Source organism: Acipenser ruthenus, chromosome 7 (genome assembly GCF_902713425.1).
Source record: "Acipenser ruthenus chromosome 7, fAciRut3.2 maternal haplotype, whole genome shotgun sequence".
Lineage (NCBI taxonomy): Eukaryota > Metazoa > Chordata > Actinopteri > Acipenseriformes > Acipenseridae > Acipenser > Acipenser ruthenus.
The window spans coordinates 36614937-36636630 of NC_081195.1; the positions used below are offsets into that span (position 1 = coordinate 36614937).

Below are 21694 nucleotides of genomic sequence, written 5' to 3' on the forward strand. Positions count from 1 at the left end.
TTAACATTATACAGGCAAAACTGAAACCCGTTTGAAAAAAAGCTTTGCCGAGCTGAGCTCGTACAGTTTACGCAAAATTTGCCGGCCCATTTTCTCTCCTACTTTAATTAAATTAATAGAAGCAGTAGTCCTGTATTATTATTATTATTATTATTATTATTATTATTATTATTATTAGTAGTAGTAGTAGTAGTCGTAGTAGTCGTAGTCGTAGTAGTAGTAATAATAATAGTAATATAATAATGTTAACAACATTTTTATTATTTTTAGTACTAGTAGTCATAGTCGTACCTAGTAATAGTACTGCCAGTGGTATTATTATTATTATTATTGTTGTTGTTGTTGTTGTTAATATAGCGAGACAATATCAAGTTTTATTTTCAAAACCATATTCTTTCCTATTAGTCACACATTGTTGTACTACACATTTACCATTGTTTACCCAGGTGTGCCATGTTTATTAATATGCTTACTATACCTCACAATTCTTTACCATTACATGCTTTCCTGTGTTTTATTACACTTTGCTAATCTTTTACTATGGGAGACTTCTAAAAGGATACTTAAGCAGCTTCTCTTAAGGGGTGAGCATAAGGACACTGTCAGGGTGTAAAGACATGAAGACTGCCACTGATTGATGTGGGGAAGGGTTTAAACTGTTCTGGAGGAATGCATGATCATTCCTCAGAGATCACTGCTTCGAACTCCTTCAGGAAGTTGAGTGTAGAAATCTTCAGTCTCAGATCATATTTTAAATGGGCAGACTTGACCATAGACTCATCACATTCAAGACAGCCCTTCTCCTCGTGAAATATCAGTGTAATAAACTCAGGCAGCAGAGGACTCGCTCCTCTCTTGGAAACTTGCTGTATTACCACCCTGACTCAAACTGTTTGGCAACAAGGAGATGAAATTTATAGTTTACAAAATACATGTCAGGAAATTACGGGAGATTACAGATCATTTCATCCCCTACAGCAGTCTGTAATTAAGCACCTGAACCCTAGAGGGCACTGCAATCTGATGCTTTACTGCCTTTTATCGCAGTTAAAAACAGCTTTTATTGACATTTAAAACATTTTACATTTCCAGTTTATACCTTTATCAATTTTTTTAAAAGCTGGACATTCTGTATGCAATAAGGCCCAACATGGTGTGTGTATACATCCATATACAGACACCTCGGGATGTTGTGAGTCGCGAGGTGAAGCCGAGTGCCTGCTGCCACCCATGAGAAGTCTGTATATTTGACATATACGGACATCCTGAAGGGCCTTATTGCATTTGTAATCCAGGTCAAACAGTGGATTTAAAAATGGTTCAGTATCTTCAGAGACATCCATATTTTCAGGTAGTTGGTCACTCACTCAGTTTTAGAGCTACTGTAACTCTGTAACTACTGTAAACAAGATGGCTACCAGTACTGTAAATTCTGTGAGGCAGTGCTGTGATTTCTATGTGACAAGGCTCCAACTGTACACATCCTTCCAATATATGGACAGCTGGAACCTTGCTCGACCAATCACATTGCTTGTTTCACGTTCCATTGCCAGCCCTGGATTATAAATCTGAATATTCCACGGTGGATGACTGTTATGTGGTTTCTGTTGACTATCGTTATAGAGTCTTGTGACAGTCTGGCTCGCAGTGGTGAGGGTGATGACGTCACGGACCAGGAAGTAACTGAATCACAAACAGTGGATGGGCGGTTGAAGCTGAGTGCAGTAGCACTCAGCGTATTTATTAACAAACAAAATATTAAACAAACCAACAAAACACAAAACAAAAGGGCACGAGGGCCAAACGAATGAACAAACAAACAAGTAAGTGACGTGCTGGGTAATCCAGCACGTTTTAGCAATTGTTTTCCAAATGTGGCTTTCTCTCCTCTCTCCGCTCTCCCGTACTCTCCTCTACACTCTCAAACCCCAAATGCAGAGAGCTGCAGGTTTATATACTCTGGCCGAGGGATTTAACTAGTTGGTAATTATCTTATTATCCCCCGGCCAGAGTCTGCACGCGTTTGGTAAGGATGCATGACTGTCAGCTATTTAAGTAATCAGTAGCTGATCAGCCATGCATCCTCACGGGGTTTTTAAATAATAATAAAAGACGCGGCGCTTTTACCCGCGCCGCAAACAAAAATACAAATAATAATAAATAGGGGCGGGACACTCCGCCACACATGCCCCCCCTTGTGCGCAGCACACATGGCCCCAACGGCCACCTCCCCCCTCAGTCTTAAAGTCCCGGAAGAGGGGGAAGCAAGTTACTTCTGGGGGGTGGCCATGGTGGAATCTCTGGCACCCCCCCATTCTTCGTGGCCGGCAGCTTCCTCTTCCGGGGCTCCCGCCACACTCTATCCTGCCGCGAAAGTGCGGCTGGGGGAGCTGGTCTCCTGACCTCTACCCCCTTCTTCATGGCCGGCAGTTCCCCTCCGTGGGGCTCCGACCACATGATCTCCAGCCGCGAAAGTGCGGCTGGGGGAGCTGGTCTCCTGACCTCCCCCCCTTTCTTCATTTCTGGCAGCTCCCTTTCATGGAGCTCCGGCCATCGTGTAGCGACCCCAGGCGAAGCAGGATCCCTGGCGACCCCAGGTGAAGCCGGACCCTCGACGACCCCAGGCGAAGCAGGATCCCTGGCGACCCCAGGCAAAGCAGGATCCCCGGCGACCCTAGGCGAAGCCGGACCCTCGACGACCCCAGGCGAAGCAGGATCCCTGGCGACCCCAGGCGACGGCAGCAGCGGCGGACCCTCGGAAGGCGACGGCAGCAGCGGCGGACCCTCGGAAGGCGACGGCAGCAGCGGCGGACCCTCGGAAGGCGACGGCAGCAGCGGCGGACCCTCGGAAGGCGACGGCAGCAGCGGCGGACCCTCGGAAGGCGACGGCAGCAGCGGCGGACCCTCGGGAGGCGACGGCAGCAGCGGCGGACCCTCGGGAGGCGACGGCAGCCGCAGCGGACCCTCGGAAGGCGACGGCAGCAGCAGCGGACCCTCGGAAGGCGACGGCAGCGGACCCTCGGAAGGCGAACTCGGGAGGGGAGCCCCTGGCCATGGAGGCGGCAGCGGGAGCTCCACTTCTCCCTCGTACCCTGTGTCCTGTAGAGAACAAAAGGCAGCCCCAGGCGATGCAGAACAGCCATCCCCAGGCAATGGCAATGGTGGGAGGGGAAAGCAGTCCTCCCACAGCGGCTGAGACGGAACCAGCAGGTATTTACCCTCTGCTGGTGGAGCTGGGAGTGGCAAGCAGTCCTCCCACGGCGGCTGAGGCGGAACCAGCAGGTATTCACCCTCTGCTGGTGGAGGTGGGAGGGGCAAGCAGTCCTCCCACGACGGTTGAGGCAGAACCAGCAGGCATTCACCCTCTGCTGGTGGAGGTGGGAGGGGCAAGCAGTCCTCCCACGACGGTGGAGGCGGAACCAGCAGGCATTCACCCTCTGCTGGTGGAGGTGGGAGGGGCAAGCAGTCCTCCCACGACGGTGGATGTGGAACCAGCAGGCATTCACCCTCTGCTGGTGGAGGTGGCGGAGGCAGAGGCAGCTCTTGCTGCTCTGCTCCTGGTGATGGTGGAGACAGAAGCAGCTCCTGCTGCTCTGCTCCTGGTGGTGGTGGAGACAGAGGCAGCTCCTGCTGCTCTGCTCCTGGTGGTGGTGGAGGCAGAGGCGATGGGGCGGATGCTGGCCACTCAGAGGGAGGCTGTGGCGGTTCTGGCTCCCTCTGCTGTGGCGGCTGGGCTGGTGTGTGCCGTGCTCCCTTCAGCAGCATAAATAGAGGCTGCTGGGGAACATCAGCATCCTGCCCTTCTCCCCCCCAGAAAAATTCAGGGGGTTGAGCCTGTAACTCCTCCCCTTCTGGCTCTTGGGACTGCAGCTTGGGTCCTAAGGCTGTGGAAGCGCAGACTTCCACCTCTTGGGCTATGGACGCACCGACTCCCCCCTCTTTGGGCTGTGGACGCACCGACTCCTCCCTCTTGGGCTGTGGACGCACCGACTCCTCCCTCTTGGGCTGTGGACGCACCGACTCCTCCCACTCGGGCGTAGGACGTTCGGGCTCCTCCCACTCGGGCGTAGGACGTTCGGGCTCCTCCCACTCGGGCGTAGGACGTTCGGGCTCCTCCCCAGGCTGTGGAGGCGAAACCAGCAGGCATTCTCCCTCTGCTGGTAGAGACGGTAGCGATGGCTCCTCTCCCTCTGATGCTGGAGACGGTAGCGATGGCTCCTCTCCCTCTGATGCTGGAGATGGCAGCGATGGCTCCTCTCCCTCTGATGCTGGAGACGGCAGCGATGGCTCCTCTCCCTCTGGCGCTGGAGACGGCAGCGATGGCTCCTCTCCCTCTGGCGCTGGAGACGGCAGCGATGGCTCCTCTCCCTCTGGCGCTGGAGACGGCAGCGATGGCTCCTCTCCCTCTGGCGCTGGAGACGGCAGCGATGGCTCCTCTCCCTCTGATGCTGGAGACGGCAGCGATGGCTCCTCTCCCTCTGGCGCTGGAGACGGCAGCGATGGCTCCTCTCCCTCTGGCGCTGGAGACGGCAGCGATGGCTCCTCTCCCTTTTGTGCTGGAGATGGCAGCAGCAGGGTCTCTCCCATATCCGCAGCCAGGTAGTTGAACACCATGGCTGCGATGTCTGGGAGGGAAGCTGGGTGGTGTTGCTGTTCCCAGGCCTCCCAGCGCTCCCCATCTCTTGCCCACAGGAGGTTGATCACAGCAGGGAGGGCGTCCACGATATCCCTCTCAGGCTCCGCCAGCCAGTCCCAGATCCCCTCTGAGGAGAGTGGACCAGTCCGCCTCAGAGGATGCAGAGGCAGCTCCTGCTCCTTTCCCTCGGACGGTGGTGGTGGAGGTGAAACCAGCAGGTATTCTTCCCCTGCTAGTGGAGCCATTGGCTGTGGACACTCGGCCTCCCCCCTCTTGGGCTGTGGACGGACCGACCCCTCATCCTCCGGTTCCTGCTCTGGGCCATCCTCCTCCCATATGTGCGCAGGATGTGCGCAGGATTCAGACTCCTCCCTCACCTGCCATGGAGGGGGTTGGTCGGGTGCTACATGCCCAACCTCACCAATGGCAAAGCACCATTCCTCACCCCTCAGACAGGTGAGGCAGACGTCCAGCACAGCAGAGACCCGGCGGGACTTGCGACCAGCCCCGCGCTGTTGCACCTGCTGCTGCTGTTTCCTCCTTCTTCCCATTATTTAGTTTGGGAAAAAAAAAAAAACGAACAAACAAAAAAAACGCACTTTTCTGTCCTGGTCCGGCTGTTGGAGGCGTTGTTTGTCCCACGCTGGACACCATATGTGACAGTCTGGCTCGCAGTGGTGAGGGTGATGACGTCACGGACCAGGAAGTAATTGAATCACAAACAGTGGATGGGCGGTTGAAGCTGAGTGCAGTAGCACTCAGCGTATTTATTAACAAACAAAATATTAAACAAACCAACAAAACACAAAACAAAAGGGCACGAGGGCCAAACGAATGAACAAACAAACAAGTAAGTGACGTGCTGGGTAATCCAGCACGTTTTAGCAATTGTTTTCCAAATGTGGCTTTCTCTCCTCTCTCCGCTCTCCCGTACTCTCCTCTACACTCTCAAACCCCAAATGCAGAGAGCTGCAGGTTTATATACTCTGGCCGAGGGATTTAACTAGTTGGTAATTATCTTATTATCCCCCGGCCAGAGTCTGCACGCGTTTGGTAAGGATGCATGACTGTCAGCTATTTAAGTAATCAGTAGCTGATCAGCCATGCATCCTCACGGGGTTTTTAAATAATAATAAAAGACGCGGCGCTTTTACCCGCGCCGCAAACAAAAATACAAATAATAATAAATAGGGGCGGGACACTCCGCCACAAGTCTGCATTTACTTCACTTTAGATTCAAGGTTTTGTAGTATTATGCTACTTGGGGGATGCGTTTTCCAGCAATTGACATATCATTTCACTTATCCATTGATCTAGCTTGTAAGAGGGTGACGTTCTTGTCACATGGAGCAGGGAGACAGGGCCTCGGAAACAAAGCACAGACTGACAATGCCATCAAGTGCTGCTTTCTGAAGCGCCTTGTGAAGAGCGCACGTGACATACGCCGGCTTCGCTCGCACGGTATTGAAAATTAGGATAACAAAGCCAAAATCTCCTAAACTGAATTCAAAGCAAAACGATTCCAACCCCTTATGCGATAGATTAAACTTCCAACTGATGGGCCCCTTATCCTGCTGGATTCTTGATAGCTTTTGGCAGTACTTCTCCATGGTAACCAGGCTATGTTTAAACCGACAACAATAAATTGTATTTTTCAGTACGGTATGTGATGAAAGCCCCTTTGCTATAATTGAAAAGCCACGGATACAAACGCCATGAGAGCTTGTTGTAGTTTGTTTATCAAGACTTAATGGTTAATAAAAAATACCTCTATCCCCAAATGAGGCCTTGTTTTTTTTCTTTTTTCTTCTGGTTAAAGTGTATGTAAATTCCTAGCAAAACTAGTGGTATCTTTGGCATAAAATATTGTAAAATACCAAAAATGAAATCATGAAATGCTCTGGTTTTCCAACTAAAGGAATGGATACCAGCTACATGTTTCTGAAGATGACTGAACATTATCTAGTGCTACCACAGCATTCATACTATACCTGAGCGAATAAAGTTATGGATGAAAAAAATCTGTTTGTAATGACAGCTCAATGTTTTAAAAGGCCGTTATTAAAAAGGTTAGCCTTATATCCATTGTTTTTTTTTGTTTTTTTAAGTGATCTTTATATCTAGTGGCCTTTATGAAAATGTGGCCTTTATTTACAGTACTCTTCTTTATGTAAAGGTGGTCTTGGTATCTAATGGTCTTTCCAATGGATTTAATGCCCCTATAGAAAGGTGATCTCCACATATCTTTGTATACATGATCTTTAAAACAGGTTCCAGTGAATCTAAAATGGCTAATTCTAAGGCACATGCTGAAGCCTAGCTACCCTAAATGTATTTATAAATATCTAAAGAACTTTGTCTCAGCTATCGTGTATACTCACACAAATCCTCATACAAGTTTAACACAGTAAATTCTGTTACCATGGTAATGCTATGCATTTACCATAGTTTAGCATACCTCTCTGGGCTTCGCCATGCTTTCACGGTGCTGAATTACACCTTGCTATGCAAAATCTACTAACAGCTCCCATGCATGCTACTCAATTCTCATACAAAGGGACACATTTCTCGGTTTGTTTGACCTTGCTTACGTTCCCCTCCTGTCCATTGTCATGGCAATACTGTGCAAACTCAAACTCGTTTTACTATAGAAATGTATCTTTCAACTCTGCCAGCACCACCTACTCTCTGCTATAGAGATACAGAGGCCGGTATAGGACTAGCAGTTGAAAGGGCACTTTGTCACACAAGTACTAAGGCTCAATATGGGAGACACAGGACTTGCACACATCCAAGAGAAAGTTAAAACCACAGAACACAGAATCCGTTTCATTCTATAAAGTCACAGCACATCTCACAAAAATAAGCGTTTTGATAACACAACTTTATTTAAAAGTAACACATATTTTTCTCTTTGACATTTATCAAAGATGTCGTAGAAAGACAAAAAAACACAGAATAAAAATCACATTAAGAGCATAAGTAACATGATCATGATTTGTTCTACCAAAAGTTTAACTGCAGTATTAAAATCTTACAGCTTTGTGTACAAAATCTGGAGTGGGTTCCATTGTAAAAGTGTTTTTTTTTTTTTTACAATCCTGTGCAGAAAAAAGGCATTCAATTACTGTATGTATAGATCTCCATACAAATCCTTATGCAATACTGCCACCTACTGGCAGCTTCAAATAGAGCACTGTTACAAGCGGAGAAAAAGCTGAGGATTGAAAATGCACCCTGTTGTATTGCTATGATTTTCTTTTTTACATCAAGACCACTTCATACTGTAGTCAGTGCACAATTACAACTCATGCCTGGTTTTATAGTTATCTGTTATGTTGAATCCCTCTTTAGAAACTCCACAGTGAAGTTCTTTCATGTTTTGCCTATTCATAACAGCAACATCCAAGGCTTTACAATCAATGTATCACAGCTCCCCTTCTCCTGGTACAGAATACATCTTGCTTGTTTATTCTAATTTGATATTATTTCTTAAATACAAAATAGGATAGAGTACATGTTCTGTTGCTTCCTGGTACCTTTATCACTTCCTGTGCTGACTGCACAGGAAGTGATTAGGTACAAGGAAGTAAAAAAATCTTAAAGCACAACAACAGAAACTGAATTGTAAAATCATTACAAATGAAGCATACCTGTTCCTAGATCACCTGTACTGTAATAATACTTTCTGATTGAAATTTACAGTGTGAAATCCCCAAAGCTTTTGAAATCAGACCATGGGCACATTGAGCACCTCTGTTGATTACTGAGTCAAAGCTTGTAATTACTGATTGGAATCCTGCAAATATGATCATCTGATGACAGAGAAATCTTTGTACATCACCAAAAGTAAAGCAAACACTGGACTTGGGAGGCGACTCCCCTCGTTCATGTCAACCTTCAGTCAGTGGCAGCTTATATTTAAGCCAGTTCAATTGAAACCCACCCTAAAGGCAAATCTGAGCACTAAAACCAAGCAAGTCTAAATGCTGTGACATTATTATTCTCCAGTAAAGAAAAGCTGTTTGTTTTAATAGCACAAGATGTCTTGACTTAAAAAATGCATTGCCTGTCCCCTCTCTTCTAAACGAGAACCTGTTGGTCGTACCTGGGTCACTCCAGCTCAGGTAGACCACATTCTAGGGAGGGTGTGCCTCCTCTGACGATATATAAACCCAAACTGAAAAAGTTTCGAGATCAATCAGCTCCTGGGAACCGGACGCGCTGACATGGGCTGAAAGCCTCCTCTCGTTAGCAACGTTACATTCTTCCAACGTTCCAGTCTCGTTCAAGACCATTTGTTTTTAGCCAAATTCTCCTGTTTTTCCATGTAAGCTGGAATGACCCACGTGGTTAAATGAACAAATCTGACAAACACATTTGAATACTTTCTATGATCAGTTCAGTAGGTGGAATTATGCCACCACTGTGATCATTTTAATACTACAGGGTGTCACATTATGGAAACAGGTCATTTACCCATTTCTAGTCTTGTTCTTATTAGGTTCTGCCTGCCATACCCTTTTCTCCCAACAAGCGGTGCTGTTGCACTGTAGCGTACAGTAGCATTGTGCATGCACTGTGGAAAGGTGACAAGTTTATCGAGATGAAGATAAATGTGTCAGTGGTTTATTAACAGTTTTAAGCTTTATTTCAGATCAACCGTCAAGCTTCTTTTGAAATACGGTTATTGCCTGCACATTTCTCTTGTTCTCTACTTCATAAATTATTTTGTCAAATGCAATTATGTGCCTTTGAGACGCGTACCCTCAGAGTTTAACGGACTACCGGCATGCGTACTGATTCATATTTCACTGGAAAATGTTCCCACTTTACCAATGGTTTCCCCCATAATTTTAAGATTATATATATTTTAAACATATACATGATATTTTCAAGCCAAAAAAAGCCACCAGGATGTCCAATGCTGTGAACCCCTCTCTATCTGCTGGATTTGTTAACAATCTTGAAAAAATTTACAGATTTATAGCAACCATAAAAGTTTTATAATATGCTTACAGCTAAATTACCAGCTATACACGTCAGCAATTAAACTGTCATAGCGAAACTAACAAAAATGAATGACATACCAAAAAAAAGGGGGTTTCCGCTGTATCATCTCTGAAATCCCACAATAAACAAGACTCTCCATGATATAAACCTGCTCACAGAATACAGGTCTGCACCTCCATGGTCTAAGGGTCTTTCCGTATGTGATTCTCAGAATGAGTTAGTGCTGGGACAAATATCCGAATATTCAAATGAATATTTTTTGACATGTATTTGGATGCAAAAATCAGATGTTCGTATTCGCTAGAAATGACAAAAATATCTTGCACTTAAGTTATTTATCGCCTCACCAGAAGTTGCGCGACAGTTTCAAAAATGGTAAATGAAAAAGAGCTCAGTGTGATATGTGAGATTAATATAGATAAAAAAAATAAATAAAACAAAACACGATCACCACAGCAGCTCTGGAGCCTCTATTTAAAAGTTTTAGACAGCAAAGAGTAAACAACCCAGATTATGCGCACGCATGCATAGTGATCTCTATGGAAAGCCACCTGGGACAAAAATGCGTTGTGTTGCTTTAGAGCGAGTAAGAATCTCATGGGACTGAAAAAAGGCAAGCACATCATTCTGAAATGCCTCGCTTAAACAGTGCCCAACTTGCTGGAAATGTTGTCTAGTGATTTTTATATAGATTGTATATATTATGTATTTTTTGTTGTGACTTTGTTTTGTGGAATGTAATAAACGAGAACCAAAACAGTGAGTTTTCTCCCCCATTCGTTTTACAATACCATTTCCACCTTTGTTTTATTTGAAGTGTTTAAAGTTAAATTTCAGTTTTAGTTTGCTTGCTCAGCTATAATAAGGCACAAGTGAACCTCATGTTATTACTTTATGAAAACGTGTTGATGGCCACTGTTTACTGCGAAGAAACGTTTAATAAAAAAAGTTAATAAAATGTGTTGTCAAATTTATGTACTATTTATTTTGGGAATAAACAGAACAACGTTTAACTTGTTATTTGGCATCCTTTGTTTTGTAGTTAATTCACTGGGGTATATTCTTTACTCTGGGATATGTTTTTACTTTAACGTGTTGCATAGTGTAACGTCTTGCTGTAAAATAAAGGCACACACACAGGGGCCACGCCCCCCTGCCCCTGCTGCTATGCTGTCTCTGCCTGCGTTCAGAGCAATATAATGGCTTTTATTAATTTTTGAAAACGAACGAATATCCTAACGAATATTTTAATTATGAGCGTATATCCAAACATGAAAATTCCATGTTCGTCCCAGCACTAGAATGAATAGACAAGCGTTTGTTATTGCTCCTGTAAAGCTACAGCCCCATGATTTAACCCTGTAATGCCCAGGCATTTATGAAATGAGAAATGCTATTTTATTTATGTAACTAGATTCCATTTCTTGTGTAGCACTTTTTTTTTCTGCCTGGCAACACATAATGTACTGCATATGAACAATTCTGGCTTGTGAGGCTGGATTTAAAAAATAATAATATATGAGCATCGTATCAGAGACAGTGCCATTGTTGCCTGATGTAATCGAGGGCACCGAGTTAGTGAAGGTTTTTTTAAGAACAAACAAAATATACAATTATTGAAATGGGGCTGGTCAACACAAATAAGAAAGAAATGGATAGATCTAGCAAACAGAACGAAATTAAAAGAGAGATGAAAAAGCTTTAAAAGTTCATTGAGGAAAACCAAAATCCCTGTCGACAAGAGACTTGGAGCTGTGAAAAGTGACAGGCTGTACTTTGAAGTTCTATACATACACAAGGAAAGCCCTTCAGCTGTGGAGAACAAAAAAAGCAACGCTGTGCAGCAAACGGATTTAAAGAAAAGGTGTACTGATCTGTGCTTACTGTTCTTTCTACTCAGCTGAAAATGGGCTTTTGGATGAAACGTATATAGCCAGCTAAGCATACTCGCTACCTTGACACTTGTATTAGTCTTTAGGGGCTTGCCTGATAATCAAGCTGCGTTTAGCCTCACTATTTAAACGTGTGGGGCAGGTAATAACATGCAGGTGGCCGCTGCAACAAAGCTTCGTTATTTGGGGATCTGGTGGGTTTCTTTTAGATTTTATCTAGTGAGAAGGAGGCGCTTGTCACTGTTTTTGTTACTTGAGTTTGATCCATTTTATTTATTTGTATCACGTTTGTGTGTTATTTAACTTATTTATTGTACACATTTAATTTGGTTTGTATTATTATTATTATTATTATTATTATTATTAAAGTAATAATTGCTGCACGGCATACTGTGTACTGTGTGTGGTGGTGGGGTCGGTGGGGGTTCATATTGTCATCAGAATGTTTTACCTGAGAAATCTGTTCAATAAAGTGTACAGTTCCACAGTGAGCTAGTAGTACGAGCGCCACGGTATGTCCTGAAACAGGATCTGCTATGGTAATTGCTACTTGCGACTGCTGTCTGTCAGTCGCAGGTTTCTAGTGAAAATCTACGACGTCGCAGCCCTGCCAAAGTTTTATGAAACACAAATTGCAACCTGCGAGGGGTCTGCGACAGCGATTCCTCGCAAATCGCTTTTATGAAATGGTTTTAATCAAGTTCTTGGAATTACCAAGAGGCCCCTTCAATGAATCGGCATCTCAACCCATTGAATTGAATGGGAAGGCAAGGGCTGGGCAGGAACCATACAGTTCAAAGAGGAACATCTTACCTTTAAAAGAGCAAGCTCTGTAGCAGAGAGCCAAGTACGGATGTCAGTATTATTAACTCATCAGCTGCTAGGAGGAGATGCATTACACCACTATTGGCAGATCTCAAAGTACAGGCTGGTTTGCATGGCATAAGTAACTCAAATGGACAGGGCCAGTGCCATAGCTTGTCTGATACAGGAGGAGTTGGAAAATCAATGCAATGCTTCACTGGTAGCCAATGTAGTGGCCTTAGAAACTGTGAAAAATGACAGGCAGGCAAGTATTCTGGCTGCAGCATCGTGTGCATCATATTCAATTAGGCTCCTAGGAGACCAGCAGGCAATGAGTTACAGTAATCAACAGCTCAGCAAGGACTCAACATTAGCTCGGGACAGCAATAGCGGGCCTATATTAGGCATGAAATAGGTGGAAACAAAACGCTGTTTTCAAAGAAAAAAAAACAAAAATCGAGATGTTTTGACAAGCAAATCTGGCAAGAAATGACTTGGCCTGGAGTCATGCATTGCTGATTGTCACACAAGTAGTCTGCTCCGCTTCTCCCTGCGTTCCTACACCACGCTTTGTCTGCTGGTCTCCCTGCTGTACCCGGGAGAGTTGGAGCATCGGTGGCTGAAATCAATAAAAATGCCCTCCGAGTCGGAGTCTGTGGACTCCAGGGTCTGGTCCACTGTGGTCTCGGCGCTGGAGGAATGCGAGGGATGCAGGGAGGCAGCGTGCTTGTCCCCCTCGGGGTCCTGCTCACACAAGAGTCCTGGATTGGAGGTCGGAGAAGCTCCTCCCCCTCCTGACAGGTCCTGCTCATCCGATTGGCTGGTTTTGGCCATGGAGGTTTTGGAGCCAGCGTCCATGATGGTGGTGAGGTTGGAGTAGCCCTGCAGCCCGAGGCAGGAGGTCATTTCGGAGACGGAGTGCCTCCTGATGCCCGTGCTGCCAGCAGAGCCCACCTCGCACTCGTACTCCACCACAGGGGTCAGCATGGGGTTGTTGTAGCTCTTGGAGCGCACCACCGGATTCTTCCCGATCACCTCGCCCGCCTTGGCGCAGCGCCGGAGGTAACGCTTCTCTGTGGAGGAAAAGAGAGCTCCTGGTCAGGACTACTGGATAGAAAACCGAACGAAGCTGTGAAGAGTTGGCAAGAGTTTGGAGGATGATACAGTTGGCAGGAAGGCACATGCTGGCTGGAGTCTGTGTAATGAATCTCCTCTTAGGGGCTGTTAATAACACCAACATCAGCATACGACACGTACTTGCCTCTCAACTACAGAGCGCTTCAGCTGAATGGTAAGTTGTTTCTCTATGGTTTGCGTTTCGCGTCCAACCATTTCCTTTCCATTGAATTCAATGGGGTGAGATGCCAATCCATGACAAGTGGAAGGTGTTGATAATGACTGGCCTTACAGAACATGACTTACCCAGAACGCAGGTGCAGTGAGTGGCCTGGCCGTCGTCGGAGAAGAGCCCGTGGGTTCCCAGGTACGGAGACACCACCTTCTGGATCAAGGCCTCAAGCTTCAAGTAGTCCTCCGTCCCTCCCTTGGACTCGTGCACCCCCTGCAAGGCAAGAGAACGGCATGACTGTCACACGGCCTGAATGAAATCCAGGCTGGGGTGCCTAGCTGTATCAGGTCATTGTAGGCCCCATGGAACCTATACTTCATAATGTATTTTATAATGAATACTGTATTTAACAGAATACATTTGTTACTTACTGTAACTGCTATACAATACTGACACTGATGTGATACAACCCTCTGAAATGTCTTTATAATACATGGTAGACCCTGATATTGATGCAATACAGCTATCAGAAATGTCTTTATAATATATAGCAGACCCTGATATTGATGTGATACAGCCACCTGAAATGTCTTTATAATATATATGAGACCCTGATAGTGGTGATACAGCCCTCTGAAATGTCTTTGTATCAGTTTGTATGAAATTGCTTATTTATAACAGATAGTTTGTATCAGATGGACCAGCAACCCATTCTGAGTGGGCCTGGCTTCTGTTGAGTTATTTGTCTTGACCTGGCTTGGGGACATGTTGAAAGGTCACATGGTCACACTGTTTGAATTGAAGGGATTACTGTTCAGAGCTGGGGCTTGGGGATTTTCAGGCAAACTTACAGAAAGCTCAAAGCCAGGTAAAGACAGGTACAGAGGGGAACACTAAACATGCAAGACTGGAACAACACATTAAACATATAACACGATATTGGAGCAACCGGACCCAGAACCATTCAGAACGACTTCAAACACCATGAAAGAAATGACAGGACATTTAGAATCCAAACATCAATTTAAAATGTATTGGAAGCTACTGTAAAAACTACAGAACTTCACTCCTTACAGAATACAGAGGCCTTTGAGATGCATTTCAGTTTACTGCCCATTCATCACACTCTCCTGAAGCAGACACAAGTCTCCCGACTTTCATGGCTCATTGACCTAGCCAGCAAATCAATTTGCACAGCACTAGTCCCTGATCATCCCCACTGGTAACCCAGCCCTCGCTTAACCCTTTCATTGTATCTGTTCTGTGTCATTTCCTTTGTGATTTAGGGCTTCAGATCCCATAGAGCTGACACTACAGACATATGTATGTTTCCAGTTGGCAGAGCCTTCATTGCAAACGGCATATTTCATGAATTAGAGGTGTAAAACGGAGCATTCAGCACACTGGAGGTACTTTCATTTGTATCAGACATTCTGAAAATGTAGAGGCCACTTACATAAAACAAATTCAGAATATCAAATAATTTTATTTTGGTAACAAAGCTGCTTTAGATTTAGAAAAAATGGCTTTTAAAAAAAGATATTAGCGAACCACAGTGACAGCAGATTTAATTTTATTCACTTAAATACATTCAAAAAACGTTTGATATTTTGTAAAGCACAATAAGCTGGTTTACCTTTCTTGAATTACTAATTACTTTTTAATATATTTCACTTTAGCATAAAATGGATGTGCATTATACACTAAACATTTTCTAAAGAATGTTGACAAGCCAAAAAAAAGGGGGATGCGACTGAACCAGAGGAGTGATTGTGAAGGTCATTCTTCTGGGGTGTTTCAGCTCAGAGTCAAAGTAATCCCAGACAGATACTCCACATCTCTGCAGACTTTAACCACCTGCTATATCCTTCCTGCCTCTTCACCACTTCTTTCTTAAATTCTATTGATGTGGTTGTGTAACCTAAGCAAGCAAGGCAGTGTTTATGGTGTGTTTGGACAGCATAGCTACACCGTAAGTTCACTTTTGTTACATAATTGACTACATTTCACTACGGAACCGTTACTACAAAATGCCATGATCCAGAAAATAATTTTGTCGGATCCTTCAGAATTGAGTGCGATACGGGCAGTAAATATTAGTACATTATAACTGAACTAAACGTACTTAAAATGCCTTGATGTGTATCTATTGATCTAAGGTAAGTAAAATAAAAGATCATTGTTGACCTCTTTTGACTTGACAGACATACTGTAACAAAAAGTTTTGTGACTAACTATATGATTATTTAGCAAAATATTAAATAAAAATACCTTTTTAAACATAAATATACTGTTAGCTTTGTATCAAGCTAGTAAAATAGTATGGGAACCATCCCCAAAGAGAACCACTGAGGCTGGTTTTTAGAGTTCAATACCTCGTTTCCATGCGTCACTCAACCCGGGTTCAAAACCCTGCTGCCCCTGATCCTGCGTTTCCATGGTAATGCAGCCAACCCACACTGGCTGTCAATCCAAGCTGCCCCTGATTTTTTTTCAGACCCTTTTCCACAGTGGGATGGGTGGAAGTACGTCACAACACTGACCAATCAAGTGACAAAAAGCTCCAAAAGTTTGGATTATTGGAAGCAAAGCAACAGCTAACGTCAAAAACTCGCATTGCATGGAAACTGAGTCTTTTCACTCACCGGGTAGACTAGCAATGGGGGTTCAAGAGGAATGCGGGAGAGCCCGAATCAGCTTGGATTGACAGTCAGTCCCTGCTCAGGAAAACGAGGCGCTAGTGAAGGTTCTTATAAGACTGACAGGGGCAGTGTCCCTAAAACCTATGACTATGTTATGCAGTACATACAGTGGGGCTTCTGTGTACCTTGATAAGTGGAACCACTTCAGTCAGTATTGCCATAGATACACATGCTGAGGTTTTACAGTCACGGAGACAAGCAAAGAAAGCTGTGCACAGCGGCTCTAATCAAGTTACCAACAAACGTTTTCATTACGTGGCGCCACCAGCGGTCGATGAGTGCTACTGCAGCTAGAATGTCAAGGCGCTGTGGTTTGTCAATACAAGCGCTAGCACTGTGGCTGAAATCTGTGAGAAAACAGAAGAGCTAGTTTTCGTTATACTATATTTACACACCAGGGGGCAGTGTATCCCATACAAGAGAGTGTCTCTTTAGTTCTGGTATCTCCTCAATTATAAATGACATCTCTATCGCTGTATGGACATGCTTGCAGTAATCATGCTTGGCCTTTGTGCCCCTGATTTCTGGAGGAGAGGAAGCTCTTGTTGTCAGAAACCTGTACGGAAATGAGGATGTGGCAATGTGGTCAGAGAGAGATAAGTACCAAGAGCTGAAACCTGTTACTTTAATGCACAAAGGATAGGTGTGGCTTCCTAACATTACAGACTCTATAGGGTATATAACTGAATATCTGATAATCTAACAGACAGACACATGGGTTATGGACTCAGAGGGTGTGTGAACAGGCCAGTGAACCCAGCGTTGGGTCAGCTTCTATTTCTTTCTCCAGGGTGTTGAAATTCTACACTGTGTGCCTCTCCTATTCTGCAATAACAGGTTTTTCAAAGCTGGCAGTATGTAGGTCTGAAAGGACAGCTGGCAGACCATTACTAGCTACAGAATAACTAAAAAAGCACTTTCTTTTATGGCCCCCTGTGACAGAAATACAATGAGTTTTGGTTGTAAATCTCCCTCCCGACCTGTGAGGGCGCTAAGCAGCGAAAGGGGAAGTCTTTGGACAGGCTGGCCTGACAGTTCTTTCCCCGGGCTGGGAAGTCGGTCAGTCTGGAAGAAGGCGAGACTCCATTGCAGGAACGTATTGACCTGGAAGAGAAACGACGTAGCAGCTGCAGATAGTAGAGACAGCTGCACTCGTTTACCAAGGGGGCATGCGTGATAGCATAAAGGGTACGGAGAATCGCAAACTACACCACAGTCACTGTATAATTATCATCACCCACCACGAGCACTACTGCACGCACCCAGGACTGGTGACCGTGTTAGTATATTGTGGGGCGGATATTCATGTTTATTATTTGGGACTGTAACCCTGTTCTTATATACTCCATGCACTATATATTGCTGTGTATTGCCAGGGATTATTATTTGGTCACCAGACCTGGATACAATTAAAAACTGTCCCAAACTCGATTATAACTCTCTGTGTTTCATTACTGCACTGCATTACCCCTGCACCTGCACGTACCACTTACCACACTCCCTTACTAATTTGGAGTGGTTCTGTCACTTTGATATTCATAACCAACCCTTATTTAGAGGTGTTCATTGAAAAGAGGGGGTGGCCGATTGTGATGTCACCGTTTTGAATTGCAGTTGAAGGGAATTCCGAGAGGTGTAACCATACAGATATAGAGAATAAAGCAAGGCACAAACTCAACATGGAACAGTTGATGTCAGCTGATGGCGTACAGCAGACGTAAATGACACACTGACTGGCTGAAACATCCTCCACCGTCTATAATTAGGAGTAGCTTAATTACTCAGGGAAAACCACCACTGAGATGTCCTTCTATGAAGTGTACCACGCTACCTGGATGCTGGTTTTTGTAACAGTGGCGTTCTTCAGACAGTGATTAAATAAGCAGCTAAGGCAACAAATACTGCATCTGAAGTGTCAGCTTCCTCCGATATTTTGCAGGGCTGAGAGAGGAAACGAATGCTAAGGGGAAGGCCAAGACCGCTGGGGATACTCAGCGCAGTTTTTAGTTTTCAGCTGTTGAAGAACATGCCTGGGATAAAAAAAAATATATAAATCATCACAAGAAAGTTAATTGTGTTACAGCTGAGGCCTGCGTACCGCAAATAGTAAAGAGGCCATGCAGTTCCATTCCCACGGCTGCAAACACGCCACGTGTAGCAACCTGCTCAATGTTTGTTTTCTCTGGGTTTTATTTGTTACGCAGGATAAACACGACCACCAGCAGTGTGTTATGGGATTGGACAAATAGCTTTTTTGCAGCGTACAAGAGCATTACAGAGTAATGATCATCCCCCACACAGAACAGTTATCCTATTCATTTACTAGAATACCATGGTTTGCAATGTTTTTGGAAGACACCCCTGGCGCCAAAGGATTTATTCAGCAATGGTGCCAGTATTTGTCCAGTGTTTAGTTTACGACTCTTTTAAAAAGCATTCTTTGTCAGTGGGGGAGTTTCTGACAAGAAACCAAGCAGACATTTCTGTTAGTTTCATAAACAGAATGATATTATGACCCAAACTGACACTACACGGAATTAGAATGCTCTCAGTGACAGTGAACACACTCAGCAGCAGACTGCATGACCAGAATCCTGTCTTCTACAATATTCCAGGGCATCTCCCTTCATCCAAACAGGCATTCTTGACTAGGCTATACTTAGAATTGTAATGACCCAGCCGAGAAAAAAACATTATCTTATCTCTCACTGTCAGAATATTATTCCAGCTGCTGTCGAATTTCTTGAATTACCACAACACTAAAAGTTGACTTCCTGGGTTACAGGTAACACCACGGCAACCTTAAGGCCAGTATACATGGGCTTCCCATCTGACCAATCAGGGAGTCTTTGAGAGTCACATGACTGGTAACACCAGGTTACTTCACATAATGAGGGTGAAATGGGAGCTAAAATGTTCATTAAAATATCTATATATATTTTTGCTTAGTTACCACAATTATTTTCACAGATAAATGACTTATTTCAGGACAATCATGTTTTTACTGGCCTATAATGACCCAGTAACGCCAATTCAAACATGAGATCTAATGTTAATATCATTATATTAATCAAAAGAGATGCACCATACTAACTTTTGGAATAAGATCTGTTTATTTCAGATTGAATTATTGCGTTGACACATGGCCACGTGCATTACACAGTGAGCATGAAAACTGCCTTGACTTTACACCAGTCTTCACCAAACCTGTATCGTAACCTCCTATAGACATTTCGTACTGCATCTGGCTATAGTCCAATAAACTCTTGATTGTATTCAAATATTATTACACGATTAACAGGACCCCCTTTATGTGCATGCACTCTTTTTTAACTTCCAGTAGTACTAAAAATAAATAGTAAAAAATAAAAAAAGGAATTGAAAGGTCCCCCAGGTAAATAAAGCTTGTCTTAGTCCTGGTAGGGAATGGACTGTACTTGTCTGCTGTTTCCATTGTGTTTGCAGAGCTAGAGAAGAGGCAGCAACGCTTAATGACGAAGGTGATGTTTGACGCACTCATACTCCAGCATGGCAATGCTGCTCGTTAATAAAAAGGAGATGGCAAAACAGATACTGTTTGAAAAATAAAGGTGTGCTTTATCACAAGATCAGATAGGAGGCGAGATAGCCTGTGTCCAGCCTTGCTGTGTGTCTCAGCAGCAGGTATCGCTGAAGCTCAAATCAAATAACAGCACTGATGGTAACCACAGTGCATGCTGTACCGCTACATGGAAAGTGACCCTCTAAAGCCCACCCTGGTAACACAGACCTACCTGTAATATCAGCAGCATCTGGATGATGGAGGGAGGGACTCTGGCCCGCGGGCGGGAAATGGCATCCTCCAGTTTAATGTTGAGTGTGATGATATTCCTGAAGTGCAGGAGAGCCAGCTGTCTGACTGAGGGCTCCTTCCCCTGCAGAGAAGAGGGGTGACAGATCAGGGGCCGCTTCACAATGCATTAACACACTGGGCTACACTCCCAAAGCTACTGCATTTACTCCAGTGAGCACACTTTATTCAGAAAGGAGCAACACACACAATAACATTATCAAACTGTATAAACAACTAAGACTTTATTCAGGGGCTTCAGTGAAGTGTTACGTTGTTTCTTAAGTGTTTTAAATGTTTAATTGGTGTTTTTTTCCATTCAGAAATTGCGCTAATGACGATGATTTGGAGTAAATACTTTTGAGAATGTAGCCCACTCTCTTTTGTCAGTGTAATAAGTAGGTTAACTCACCCAGTTCCTGTGAAACTGTGTACTATCTACACATCCTGGCACATGATGGACAGCAATACTGTGGGCTAGCATATTACTGATACTATCAGCTACTGTTTAAAGCAAATACCATTATTTTACCCTGATCTCTTTTTTAGAGAGGAATACATTTTATAAGGTAACTTTATACCATTACAATTATTTGAATCCGTTCTGAATACTGGCTTTAAAATAAAGGCCCTTTATATTGTCTGGGTTTATGTTAAAATATAAAAAAAGCCGAACCTGTACAGGATAGAAGATGGCCTGAAGCATAGGCAGGACGTCGCTGAAGAAGAAGTCCCATGTGTCGGCCAAGGAGTCGAGCAACTTCTGACCTACAGCACAGGAACAGAGTTAGAGAGGATCGTCTGCAGACAGATTCTGACACTCGCAATACCCACACATTCAGATTTCATATCCAGATTTGATCTCGGTTGGACAAGCGGTTCTCTAGATAAAGAAAGACCGTATCTGTGGAAAGTATACAGTGATGGAAATAAGACTGATTGCATAGCAGCTTGACCCATTCCTGGTCTTACTATGAGTTTAATAAGACACACCTGAGCTTGTTACCTATACACACTGTGGCTAAGAAAACACATTATGCCTCCACTATAAGAAGTCTGACATATGTACATAAAGGCAGACAGACATGCGTGTCTTTATATTCCCAACACTCAACACTCAACACACTGTGGTAAGAAAGTTTCATTGCAGTTGGATCAGAGAAATGCAGAACTCATGTGTGATGTTAACACTTCTCCACTTTATGCATTCACTGTTTTAATGTATTTTCTCTTATTTTTTTAATTTACATATACTGTATGTGCAGAAGAATCTTAGACAAGTTTACCATAGTACATTTGCATGGTCATTTTGCAGTTTCCTCATGGTTTTCCCAGCCCCTTAACCCTACAACCCATCATGGTTTACTATGCTTCACCATGCCTTCTCTAGGCTTTTTTAAACGTTGCTATACTTTTACGATGGTGAACTCTTATAAGGGTCATGTGACTTAGAAGCTGAGTTTAAGTGACACTTACACCTGACAGGATAAACACAGCTTACAAAGCCAATGGGAAACCCACAACTGACAG

General features: G+C 44.2%; 1 protein-coding gene across 2 annotated transcripts in view; it reads right to left on the minus strand.

The window, feature by feature from the left end:
* Window positions 1-7499: 7499 nt before the first annotated feature.
* The window catches only part of LOC117416274 (proline-rich protein 5-like), a 47319-nt gene continuing 33124 nt past the window's right edge, over window positions 7500-21694 (minus strand). For both annotated transcript variants that reach the window (XM_034027392.3, XM_034027391.3), the window contains exons 6-9: window positions 20841-20932; window positions 20109-20249; window positions 13768-13906; window positions 7500-13418 (exon numbers count right to left, since the gene is read on the minus strand). In XM_034027392.3, coding sequence (XP_033883283.1) covers window positions 12904-13418; window positions 13768-13906; window positions 20109-20249; window positions 20841-20932 — 887 coding nt within the window. In that variant the 3' untranslated portion in view covers window positions 7500-12903. The remainder of the gene's footprint in view (window positions 13419-13767; window positions 13907-20108; window positions 20250-20840; window positions 20933-21694) is intronic.